At 47.7% G+C, this 13,377-nt stretch overlaps 1 protein-coding gene and 1 pseudogene across 2 annotated transcripts in view; one reads left to right on the forward strand and one right to left on the reverse strand.

Annotated features, from left to right (window-relative positions):
- Positions 1–349: 349 nt before the first annotated feature.
- LOC127225567 (40S ribosomal protein S17-like) lies at positions 350–726 on the reverse strand (annotated as a pseudogene).
- A 7,749-nt stretch (positions 727–8,475) lies between these two features.
- Parvb (parvin beta) overlaps positions 8,476–13,377 on the forward strand; it is an 85,168-nt gene continuing 80,266 nt past the window's right edge. The window contains exon 1 of one of the 2 annotated variants that reach the window (XM_051189525.1): positions 8,476–8,557. In XM_051189525.1, coding sequence (XP_051045482.1) covers positions 8,482–8,557 — 76 coding nt within the window. In that variant the 5' untranslated portion in view covers positions 8,476–8,481. Of the gene's footprint in view, positions 8,558–10,748; positions 10,955–13,377 lie in introns of those variants that run through there. The other variant, XM_051189524.1, reaches the window with a different exon arrangement.

A 13,377-nucleotide genomic window follows, 5' to 3' on the forward strand; every position in this document is an offset into this window, starting at 1 on the left:
TTTTAGAACTTTTTATTCTATTTTTTATGTGTCTCTGTGTGTGCAGGTGCCTTGAGGAGGCCAGAATGGGAATTCTGTTCCCTGGAGCTGCATTTACAGGCAGCTCTGAACCCCCTGACGAGGGCTAGGTACTGAATTTGGGTCCTCTGGAAGAACAGCAAGTGTTACTAACCACTGAGCATGCCTCGTCTCCACAACCATAGTCTGCCCTCCCTGGCAACAGCCCCAGGCCACCCCCACTTCCTACTTTCTTTTTTGTCATGTTATAGTAGCAGTGTGTCCTTCTGTGACAATCTTTTTTTTTTTTTTAAGTTATTTTCAGGTTTATTGAAAATATGACAGAACAGATTCAAATGTCTACATGTGGTGTTTTGGAATTCATCCCAGGTGTAGGCTGAGTGACCTGCAGGTTGGAGAGACTGCCGAAGTCCAGAAGCTTCAGCGTTTCCTTGGTGCCTGGATCCACCTCAGTGATCCCCTGGTCTAGGACTGAGACTTCAGGAACATAATTAATTCTCCCTTCTCTGTCTTCCTCCTGCAACTTGATAGAGATGCCTTTCACAGAACCTCTCTGAATCTTCATCTTGTTTTGGAGTTTCTTGCTGGGATAATGGCAGTCTCCTCGAACATGCGCTTGTTGGTATGGAAGGCATTACCCAGGCACGTGTAGTACTTCTTGATGACCCAGACCGTCGTCTTCACAGTCTTGGTGTGAATGCAGCCCATTTTGATGGGTCCCGGTAGAAGAGAGTTGTCCTTATTTTTAAAAACAGTCCAACTCACTGGTTAAGAGCATTTGCTAAACTAGGCAGTGGTGGTGCATTCCCTTAATACCAGCACTCAGGAGGCAGAGGCAGGTGAATCTCTGTTTGAGGCCAGCCTGGTCTACAGAGAAAGTTCCAGGACAGCTAGGGATACATAGAGAAACCCTGTCTTAAACCTGCCTTCTCCCCCCCCAAAAAAGAGCACTAGCTGTCTTTCCAGAGGACCTCAGTTTGATAACCAGCAACATGATTGTTTACAACCGCCTGTAACACTAGTCCCCAGGGATCTGATGACCCCTTCTAACTTCAGTAGGAACTGCAGGCACATGGTAGATACATATGGCAAATACTTATACATATATTTTTTAAAAAAACTCAAAAAACCTCCTAAATAAAAAACCTGAGCCCAAGCCATACAGCATGGATCAGAATCTCTTGTGCTTAAGATTCCAGTGTCAGCCAGGTGGTGGTGGCTTACACGTTTAGTTCCAGCACTCAGGAGGCAAAGGCCAGCCTGGTCTACAAATCTGCACAGAGATATCTGTCTCGAAGGGGAAAAAAATGTGGGTGTCACATCTGGTTTGTCCCTCCATGTGTAGGGATGTTTGGCTTGGCAGTACCTCAAAGACAATCTGTCTAGTGCCCTGCATCCTCACAGGGATTGGGGCACAAAGAAGACTGAGGCAGAATAATCTTTTGCATTCTTCCAGGCCACACATGCAGAACCTTCTGTCACAAGGTGGTTTGGGTTGTGGCACAGTTTGGTCATTCTCAGCCACACAATTGGGGACGATACTGCTGGGGTTTGCATGACCTGCTGCCCTAAAACCACTCTGCCCAGCATTCCTTCAAGAAAATACTAAACTCATATGTTAAGGTCTAGATATTCAGAAATCACTCATGTTTGAATAGTCTTTCCAAACCTTACATTTTACTGATTGCCTTGAGAAGCTGAAATGTTAACAGTACTGGGAGAATTCCTGGCACCGAGTTGAGCTGTGTCACACACTTCTGATTCAAGAGTGTCACAGCTCACAGCTGCTTGGCACTGTGGTTCACGTGTGTGTGTGTGTGTGTGTGTGTGTGTGTGCGTGCGCGTGCATGCGGAGAAAAAGCTGACACCCGAAATGAAGTCTAATCACTTCTTGTTGGGCTGTGCTTTTAGCTGTGGTCGTGCTGTGCTTGTCTGAGATTCATTTTTTCAATCAAGATGAATTCTAATTGGTTTTGAAATCAGGCCTGTTTACTCTTCATAAATGCATTTTTTTTTCTGCATCAACAGATGAAAAGGGCTCAAACCAGCTGTGTCACAGAGGCAAACTGTTTCAAGATTAATGGTAGAGCTCAGCATGTGGGCACCCTGAACTACACCCCTAGCAGCCCCTCCAGAAGATCCAATCTTCCAACAGGATACACATATGTATATTTAAAGATTATTGTTACAGATTGGAGAGACGCCTCCATGGTTAAGATCACTAACTCTCTGTCAGAGGACCTGGGTTTGATCTCCAGTACCTGTAAGGTGGCTCACAACCATCTGTAACTCTTCTTCCAGGGATTTAACGTCCTCTTCCGGGATCTGAGGATATCAGGCACATATGTGATACACAGACATACATGCAGACAAGCACCCTTACACACTTTATCTTTTAAAAAGTTGTTAATGGGGGTACACATGTACCACAGCCAGCCTATAGGGTACTGGCAGGGTCCACCTTTACCTGCTGAGCCACCTTTCAATCATATATTTATCTTTTATCTATCTATGTACACACACACACACACACACATAAATACACACACACACACTGAATGTGTCTGGACACACATAGATGTAAGGTTTATGCAAACAAGCACATAGATTCTGTAGTTGAAACTTATTTTCCTTGCTGTGCAGTGATCTCCACAGCAATCTCTCTCTCTTTCTCTCTGTCTCTCTCTGTCTCTCTCTATCTCTCTATCTCCTCATCCTGTAGTGCCAGCTGGCTTGGCACCTTTGGTGGTGATTCTTTTGCCCCTGAGTGCTGGTGCACAGGTGTGACACTCGATTCTCAGTCCCCACAGCAGGTCATGTTGGATTTGGTCACTGATAGAATCATATCTAAATCTTACAGGACACTCACTGAGCCTGGGATATAGCTGTGCCCTGCTGTCCCCTGCCTCCAGGCCTTTGACAGCAGACTGGGACAGTTAAGGCAATAAGCCTTGTGGACTGAGCAGCTCCAGGGGTTCGTGACCTGTCCAGTGTGAGACTGGACCATGTAAGCTGATCTAATGATTCCCATTCTGATGTTTATCTATGCTATTGGTTTGGACTTCTCTAGAGAACTCCAGCTAATACAGCAGGCAACAGCTTGGCCTTTGAGCAACACCACAGCCCTGCACTGAACTTCAAAGATCTCTTCTTCACCTCTATGAGGTGGGTCAGGAAATGAGGCCAATTTGGGGTTGTCTTTCCTCAGATTAGCCCTGCTTGTCATGTATTCCTACTTCTAACCTTTGTGACACAACCGTGGAAAGCTTTTGTGACATGAGAAACTGAAATGAATCCCCTTTCTGTCTTCTTGAGTGGTTACTCTGTATACAGCCAGGTGAGATCATCTGTGTTCAGGTTTCCAGACTGAAGATGAATGTTGTACCAGGCTGGGCCTGCAGGCCCAGCCCTACACTCTCCTCCAGTACCCCCCCCCATTGATGACCTCCCAGGGAGCAAGCTCATGCCCCAAAACTCTTTACCCCTCAATTCTTCCACAACCATTAATCATCTCTCCTTACCCCCAAACATTGTTCTCAAGTTAGGTGGGGGCAGTGAGCAGAGCCTTTTATTTTCCTCTTTGCATGTGGCAGGTGAAAGCAAAACAAACTCAGACTGAGGTGTGAATGTTTAACAGGCCTGGCATTTATCTTTCTACCCACATATATGTCATTTGTCTTTTTCCCTTTATTGGTGGAGAGGGTTCTGGGGATGAGAGGGGCATATTTAAAGGAGCTTGCTCATCTATCCTCAAGAAAAAGCCAGGAGAAGTCCATTTTCAGGGATTGCCATGGAAGACTAGGTGCCAAGTCATTCACTCTGTGCTCATCTATAAAATATTTAGGAGCATGAAGTGCATTTGTGGCTTAATTTGCCTGGTTTGCAAAAGGAAAAGCAGGGGGCTTGCTGCTAAATGCAAATGCATGATGTCTCTGTGTGCCAGTGCTTTCAGAGTCATTTGGATGAAAAGCTCTTGGTCTCCACAGCTGGTGAGAAGTCCTCCCTCCCAATGTCCCCCCTCCACCATGGTGGGGGGGAGTGAAGATTCCAGGCTGGCTTGGTTATCTTCTCATGCTCTTAGCCTTCACTGTGAAAATCACAGATGACTCTCCTGCCAAATCACTAAATTAGCAAACTGATTAAATAACACGGCTCGAAACGCTAGTTTACAGTGTCTGATTACAGAAGGCTCCAGAAAGCCACCCTGAAGTGCAGTTAAGATTGCTTCCACAGTGTAACCTGGGGAATCAAGAATTTTCTCCATCAGCAAATCCATTAGCTCTGCTCGTCCCTTCTCCGCACACTTCTAGTGCTCCCAAAATTGCTTGGAGGTTTGGAGATGAGCAATGCAAATATCTCAGGGTCTCGGGTCCCCCACTCAAGACTCCTACCTTCTCCCTGGATCTTTAAAACCCCTTTGTATAAAATATTTTTTATACAAATTTTTGGTCATAGGAAAAGGAAACGAGACAAACTTTGCAGGTTTAAAAAACTAAAGCATGTATAGTGTGATAGGGTGTGACAGTTTGAATGTGGACACTCTCTACAGTCTCACTTGGGCCCCTGTTGGGGAGTTGTGGAACCCTTGAGAAGTAGGGTCTAGCTGGTAGAAATGGCTCACTGGGGGCAGGTTTGTGCAGATTTCCAGCTCTGGTCTGGCTCCTTGTTTTCTAGTTGGCTGCAGAGATGTGATCCTGTGCTCTGTCCAATATGGACAGAACACCCTCTCCACCATTGTAGGCTGGAATCCCATGGAATGGTGAGCCTTAACAAGCCTCCACCCCCTCCTTTAAGCTGTTTCTTTGGGGCATTTTGTTGCAGCAATGAGAAATGAACCAGACTTGGACTAAGCAAAGTACCCAAAAGTGAGGGCATGGAACTGCAGTTGCGCTGAGCTGGCACTCGTGTGTGTGTGTGTGTGTGTGTATGTGTGTGTGTGTCTGTCTGTCTATGTGTGTCTGTCTGTCTCTGTGTGTGTGTGTGTGTGTGTGTGTGAGAGAGAGAGAGAGAGAGAGAGAGTGTATGTGTATGTGAAGCAGTTCAACCACAGGCTGCTGGTTATCCTACACAGGGATGCCACTCACTGAGCTGTTTGCAGCAAGGCATTGTGGAGATTAACTTAGCGGTGTACACACAGCTGGGTGACTTTTCCCTTGATATACCCTGTGAGATTATTGACCACTCACTGGTGGTCAATCTGGTGCCCATCTGGGTGATCACCTTAGCTGAGAATGGATTCTGCTGGGTATTAAATACTAGTGACGGTGTTGGTGCACCTAGCTTCTTGTCATTATCACGATGTAGATGTGGCCTTGATGGAGGACTTATGGATTGTAAGCCCAAATAAGTTTTTTATAAGTTGCCTTGGGCGTGGTGTTTTATCACAACATTAAAAAAGTAACTAATACTCTCACTGATCTCCGCCCCCAGCCCTGACAAGGTGTATTCGGTCAATATGATTGTGTAATATGCAAACACTGATTGGCTGTTCATCCTCTACTTCATCCATAATCACTGTTTTGCTTATGCTAAAGTTTGGGGCCAGGTGGTGAGAGGTGCTGGAGTTTGTAACATTGCCATCCTTGTGTTCCTGTTCTTACTTCATAGTTCTCTTCTGGTCCCAAGAGACCACACCAGTCCCTGAGCCATCTGTGTGCATTGCCCTATGACTCTAGGTATATGGGAAAGGTGACAGGAATGTCGGTAACAGAGGCTGGCAGAGATCACACAGCATGGAACCTAGTGCAGAGCCTGGGGCCTGTGCTCTAAGAGCTATTAAAGCATGTATTCCTGTCCTTCACTCAGCTTATAGGGACCCAGCATCTCTGGAAACCACAGATCAAAAGCCAGTCAAGTGGCTTCTATGACAGGAGCAGCTGTGCCTAACCCGATTTTCCTAATTATCCTCTAAATGGGATGCATCCTCCAAGTCATGGAGGCTGTGCGCACTGCATACTAAGAGGCAGAGGAGCATGTCTGCAGAGATGGGATCGAGGTTCTTATTTCTGCATCCATTTAGGTGCTTTCTTTGGACTAGATTAGTGTTTATGTTTGCTGAAGTCTGGCATTTTGGAAAGTCTTACTTGAACCGTATCAGACATTGAGGGAAGCCGGCCAGGAGGGAGAGCTTTAGGTTTTGTGGGGAGGATTGGGGAGGGTAGGCCAACATTTCCCCTTTCTCTCTATAAAGAAAATGCAAATGAAACCATATCCATCAAAGAAGTGTGTGTGTGTGTGTGTGTGTGTGTGTGTGTGTATGTTTCTGGATTCACTCCTGGGTGGGACACGTGTATATGTATGAATGTGCATATGGAAAACCAAGGTCAACCATTCCTCAGAACCTGTCCATCTTTCAAAACATCTTTAAGGCAGAGCCGTGGTGGCTCCCACCTTTAATCCCAGCATTCAGGATGCAGAGGGAGATGGATCTCTGTGAGTTTGAGACCAGCCTGGTCTACAGAGCAAGTTCCAGGATAGCCTCCAAAGCTACCCTATCTTGAAAAACAACAAAAACATCTTTAAGATTTCCTTCTTTATGTCTATGTATATGTGCACATGTAGGTATGTCCTCTTGAAGAACAGAAGAGCTTGTCAGATATCCTGGAGGTGGAATCATGGGAGGATGTGATGGGAACCAAACTTAGGTCCTCTGCAAGAGCAGCAAATGCTTTTAACTGCTGAGGTGTCTCTGCAGCCCACCCATCCATCTTTTTTGTTGTTTGACATAAGATCTCCCACTGGGACCAGGGTTTGGGATTAATCTAGATAGGCTGGTCAGTGAGCCCCAGGGATTGGAGCATCTTTGCCTCCTAAGTGCTGGGATTGCAAACATATACCTCCACACACAGCTTTTGATCTGAATGCTATGGGCTGAACGCAGGTCCTCATGCTTATGTAGCAAGCCATCTTCTCCTCAGCCTCCACAGATGTTTTCAGTTGCTGTCATTGGTATTTATGGATGAAAATCCATTTTTAACCATTGCAAGGATCTCAAATTGTCTTCCAAACTGTATTGTATAGGAAACCACCTCATCTTGCAGTACACAGGGCGTGAAAAATAGTGTGAGTGTTCAGCTCCCAGCCCAAGAGGCTGCAAAAGGCATCCCTCACCAGGGAAGGTGCTACAAACTTCACCATGAAGCTAGTATCACATATAGTGGGTTCTGGTTTATACAACCCAAATGTCAGGACCCCCTCTGTCCTAGATAGCCCATGTCAGTTTCCCTGACAACAAACATCCCATCTGTGGCTTCTCCTCTTGAAATATAGGAGCCCCTGCCAAGAACTGGGAGTCGGCTCCTTTTTCATGATGTATGGCAATTTAAAAAGCAGGAGTAGGGCTGGAGAGATGCCTTAGTTAAGAGTATACACAGCTTGTCTTTTCTATTGCTATGACAAAACACTATGACTAGCTGGGTGGTGGTGGTACATGCCTTTAGTCCCAGCACCTGGGAGGCAGAGAAAGGCAGATCTCAGTGAGTTCAAGGCCAGTCTAGTCTACAAAGTGAGTTTCAGGATAGCCAGGACTATTTCACAGAGAAACCCTATCTGGAAAGACAAACAAAAACAAAAGAAACAAAGCAAAACACTATGAGCAAAGGCAACTTATAAAGGACAATATAATTAGGGCTTATAGTTCAGAGGCTGAGTGCATGGCCATTATGGTCACGGGAGCATGGCAGCAGGCAGGCAGACAGGCAGGCAGGCAGGTAGGCAGGGTGCTGGAGCAATAGCTAATAGCTTACTTCTGATGGACAAGCATAAGACACTGAGAACTGAGAAGCTAACTGGAAATAGCATCAGATTTTGAAATCTCAAAGCCAAATCCTGGTGACATGCTTCCTTCAATAAGGCCACACCTCATCCTTCCCAACAGTTCCACCAACTGGGGACTAAACATTCAAATATATGAGCCTATGGTGGCCGTTCTCATTTAAGTCACCACACTGCTCTTGCAGAGAAACTGCATTTGGTTCCCAGTACTTAAAACCTACAACTCCAGCTCCAGGGAATCTATACTTTCTTCTGAGGCGCCTGCACTCATGTGTACAAACCCACACAGACATTCACACATATACATAATTAAAAACAAAATAACTTTTTAAAAAAAAAGGCAGGATTCCACAGTATTCAAATCAGAAACTATCAAAGGAATTTGAGACTTTTGTGTTCTTGCTGGCTACTAATGAAATAGTCACATCGCTTTTCCAGTCAGTGGCCTCTCCCCGTACCCAGGATAGCAGCTAATGCGTCAGTCTCCCACCTCGGCTGTCCTGTGTTTTACCAGGACCAAGACAGCCCTCTTCCCTGTCCTTTCTGGTTCCCAGTTCTCAGTTCCTTCTCGCTTCATCCTGGCCAGTGATCCTCCATTTGGGGTGCACTGAGACCTCATGAAACAGCGTGAATGTCTTGTGTGTACTCTTTTAGTGGAACAGATTCTAAGAAGTCCTGGAAGCCAGAGGCATGACAGTCTGTTTCCAGCTCTCAGGTCCCAAGGTGTCTGCCTTGCTCAGCTATGTCCGCATCTCACAGGAGATCAGTAAGTGCATTGTACTGATCATGTACTGTGCAAAGTTTGCCAATGTCCTCTGAAAGTTTTCTCCTCTCTGTCCCCCTCCCATCTGCCATGCCCTTGTCATGTATGTTAATTGTTTTTCCTGTTGTAAATGCAACTTAAGGATTTATTTTGGCTTGCAGTTTGAAGGTTCAGTCCCTCAAGGTGCAGCAGGCATGGTGACAGGAGTGTGAGGCAGCCATTCAGGCTGCACCCACAGTCAGGAAGCAGAGAGACAAATGCTGCTGTCCAGTTCCCTTTCTCCTTTGTATTGGTCAGGACTCTCTGGAGCAGTGGCTCTCAACCTTCCTAAAGCTGCAACCCTTTAATATAGTCCATGATGTTGTGGTGACCCCCCCAACCATAAACTTATTTTCATTGCTACTCCATAATTTTCCTACTGTTATGAATCAAAATGTAAATATCTGTGTTTTCTGATGGTCTTAGGCGACCCCTGCAAAAGGATCATTTGACCCCTAAATGGATCAGGAGGCACTATTGCATTAGAGGAACAAAACTGTGTGTGTGTGTGTGTGTGTGTAATTTATTAGAGTGGCTTATAGGCTGTGGTCCAGCTAGTCTAATAATGGCTGTCTACCAGTGGGAAATATAAGAATCTAGTGCTTGTTCAGTGCATGAGGCTGGATGTCTCATCTGGTTTTCAGTATGCGCCCGAAGTGAGCTTGTAATGCCAGTAAAGGAATAGATTTGCCAGCAAGAACAAGGGGAAGCAGGGAAAGGAAAGAAAGCTTCCTTCTTCCATGTCCCTTCTACAGGCTGCCAGCAGAAGAGGTAGCCCAGATTAAAGGTGGATCTTCCTCATCTCAAAAGATCTGAATTTAGGATAGTTCTTCCCACCTCAAGTGTTGTAATTAAAGAAAATCCCGCCCAGGTGTGCCCAGCCAGGTAGGTTTTAGCTAATCTCAGATGTGGTCAAGTTGATAACCAAGAACAGCCAGGACACCTTTTTATTCAGTTTGGAGTCCAGCTCCTGGGATATTGCTGCCCAGAGTAGGCAGTCTTATTAACCATCACATGGGATACAGGGAGATTGCATTTCTGAGATTTCCCTGATCCTGGGGTCTCAGGACCTCCCCCCCCCCCAGCACTGAGGAGTAGGCCAGGGAAAGCTAAATGACCTATGCTGCCAGGAGGGTGGTTCTGTAGAGATAGGAGCCACCAGGCCCTGGGCTGGGCGAGAGATGACTGTCCCTGCCTGAGTTTTCTTTATCTCCTAGTGAAAGGAGGCTATTCTTTTCCTTGTCTCTGTAAACCATGCCTCCCTAACAATCTTCTTCCCTGTTTCTTCCTAAATCCCGACCCTCAGTTCATTTTCCTCCTACTGGAGTCATCACTGTCCCTGTTCCACCTTTGGATTGTAACTCCATAGGCAGTGGGCATCCCATCCCCCATGACAAATTCCAAGGGGAGGCCAGCTTGGTCACCCCTTCTGCCAATGTGAATTGTTAATATTTCCGGCCCTGAACTGAAATCGCGTACCAGAGGGAGTGAGGCTCTGAGCCTGCACAAAGGGAGAGAGAATCATCCCCACCCCACCCCACCCCACCCCCACTCCTATGATTAGGTGTGGCAGCTTCATCCCAGGCCAGGTCCTGATAGTTCTTATCTCTGCTGAGCCATGCACCCACCATCCTCCTACAGCCACAGGCCATTTGGCTCTCCCTCTGCCTCCCTCTGCCTGAGCTCTCATGCTGTTACTACCCCCCAAAGTCTCTAGAAACCCTTTCACTTCCCTCCTAGTAAAGCTGGCCTGGCCTCGTCCCTGTTCATCATCTCCTATTCTCAGGTCAGCAACAGTCAATTTTGCGCAATTCAAACCTGGCCATGTTAGCCTAGCATCCTTCCCTAGGCCTGCATTCTTCCTCCAGGTGCCCTCAAGATTCTTCCTGCTGGGAGCTGGCCTGTGGTTCCCATAAAAGCCTTTGCCTGTGTGTGAGGTCACTGTCCCACAAAGACACCCACTACACCCCAAGCATCGACCTAATAAGGGACGTCCGGAATCCTGGCGGAGACGCAACAGCTGACTTTACATATTTGTGGGACTAATTGCTTCTCGGCTTCCAGCACGCGGAAGCCGCACAAAAGGGGGCGATGGTGCCTGGCACCACGCTCAGGGTCCCACTGAGTTGCCAGTGGGGAGCTCAGCTGCAGCACCAGACCTCGAGGTCAGTAGGCAGGGGCGGGGAAGCCGCAGCCGCGCCCTCCTGGCCACTCCCCGGCCGGCGGTGGGTGGCGCGCACTCGCTTATGTCCTCCGCGCCACCACGATCACCCACCCCGCGGGCTCCCAAGATGAAGAAGGATGAGTCTTTCCTGGGCAAGTTGGGTGGCACGCTGGCGAGGAAGAAGAAGACCAGGGAGGGTGAGTGCGCCCCCGTGTCCTCTTGGCGCCAGCCCGGTGCCAGCGATATCCCCTGGGTGTCTGCTCCCTATCCGCTCCGGTTGCGCCAATGAGCCCTCCCTCCGCGCCCAGGCTGCACTGCCTGCGACCTTTGGGACAGGCCGGTCCCTGTCCCTGCGACCTTTACAGAGCTGGCCCTGTGCCCAGGACCTGCGTCTTGCTCTGGACACAGGCTGAGCAGGCTATGGTTCTCGTGCCTACCCTAGTGGTGTGACACTCTCCGTCACAGTGATTGGACACATGCGTGGTGGGGAGGACTGCTTGATGCCTGCACGCATGGCTTTGTCCCTGAGCTAGGAGTCAGTCAAAGGGCACAGACACAGGCCAGGAGCCTGGGAAGCCTGGAACCAGGGCCATGAACCCCCTACTCCCACCCCAGGCCCTCAATCATGCTCGCTGAGCAGGAAAGTAATTTTAAAACGACATCCTTTTACTTTTTAAACTTTAATAAAACAGAATTTCAAGGGCTGTAACTTCTTCTCCTGGGACAGTGCCTCAATCATACTGCAGTTCCTAGCCCTCCCCTTGCAGAGGCATTCCTGACTTTTCTATTGTTTTGGCCTGGAGGCTCCTGCCCTAGGGCTGAGGTTCCAGGCGCTCCCAGGGAATGGGAGGGGCTTGCTGAGAGAAAGGGCAGGTAGAGAGAAGCCCCAGAGCCTGACTTCCTGGGGATTAGTTGGCTAGGGATCATCTGTTAGACTCCTCAGAGGGTCTACTCCAGCCACTGGGACCAAGCCTACTCCTAGAAAGCCTTCCTGGACCTTAAGGGGCAAGTTAGTCCCAGAATGTTGACTGATAATCACCCCCTGGGCCCGAATGACAGCCGTGATATATTTACTCTTAAAAGAACCTTCAGGCCCTAAATTATGGGCAGACTCACTCTGGCCTTTCAAGGTATCTTGAAAGGCAGGGCATGTAGGGAAATGCAGAGCTTGTCTGAAGTGTTGTACTTACCTACACTTTGATAGAACCCATTGAAAATCCTGTGGCCCCCACGCCCTGCCCAGACTTGCATTCCCAGGCCTTCAACCCTACAATGCCCTTTACCAAACTAGATTGTCCAGTTCCCGGAGGTCAGGCAGGCCTGATCTCCTTTTCCCTCCCCTCTCAAATCTTCCCTTGCAGGTCCTCCAGGTCGGGCCTTGCATTGCATTCATCTTTCCAGGTCTCCCAACTGAGAAGGAAGCAGTTGTCCCCATTGCCTGTCTGGTGTAGTGTAGTCATTGTGATCCTGCCTACAAGTCTTCTTATTACACGCTATGACAAGGGTGGGCCTGCGTTCGTTCCATAATCTGGCTTTGTTTTTGTTTTTGAGTTGGGGTTGTGTTGTGTTACCAAGTTTGGACTCAAAAGTCCTGGGTTTAAGTGATCCTCCTGCCTCAGCCTCCCTTGTATTGGAAACTGTGGGTGTGTTGCCACCCGTCTGTGGCTTATCATCGATGTGAATCTGATGTGGTCTGGATACTGTCCAAACCTTCAAAGTAGAGGGGAGGCTCAATCCTTCATGGCCCTGGGATGGACGCCATACTGTGGAAGCCAATAGGAAGTCCCATGATCCTAAGCTGTAATTGTCAGAGGGTGAAAAGTGAGGGTGGTGATGCTGGGGATAAAACCTAAGAAAGAAAATATTTCATACAAAAGCACTGTAAGTGTGAATGGTTACAGTTTCTGTGTGTTCCATACGTGCACGTGAATGTACAGGGCAGAAGTCATACTGGGTGTCTTCCTCAATGTTCCTCATCATCTATCTGTCGTCTGTCTGTCTGTCTGTCTGTCTGTCTGTCTGTCTGTCTGTCTCTTCTTACCCTGACTGGCCTGTTGTTATGAGTGGTTTTTCCCCTGCCGGTCTGGTCCCACCTCAGCACCGGCCTCAAATAACACACAGAGATGCTGTACTTGATATAAAGCTGTTGGCCAGTTACTAGTTTCTCTGTCTTAAATATTAACCCATTCCTATTAATCTAAGTATTTCCACGTGGTCTCATCTTACCGGAGTGAGGGGCTGGCATTCTTTTCTCCCCATCCTCCATCTTGACTCTCCTCCCTACTCCTTCCTCTCTCCTCCTTGTCTCCTAGTCCTGCCTATCTTGCTTTCCTATTGGCCAACAGTGCTTTATTCATTAACCAACATGAGAAACATGTTTACAGAATGACATCTCCCATCAGGCCTGTGACTTGTATAGCTAGGCTGGCTTGGAATTTAAGAGACCGGCTGGTTTTGCCTTCTGTGTGCTGGGGTTAAAGATGTGTGCCACCCCACTGGATTCCATCTTGTTTTTTGAGTCAAGGTCTTTCACTGAACCTGGAGCTCTTTGATTTGGATCAACAGGCCCCAAGGTCCTCTTTCGTCACCTCCCTTGACTTGAGATTACAGGCGAGCAACA

Source organism: Phodopus roborovskii, unplaced genomic scaffold, assembly GCF_943737965.1.
Source record: "Phodopus roborovskii unplaced genomic scaffold, PHOROB, whole genome shotgun sequence".
Taxonomy (NCBI): domain Eukaryota; kingdom Metazoa; phylum Chordata; class Mammalia; order Rodentia; family Cricetidae; genus Phodopus; species Phodopus roborovskii.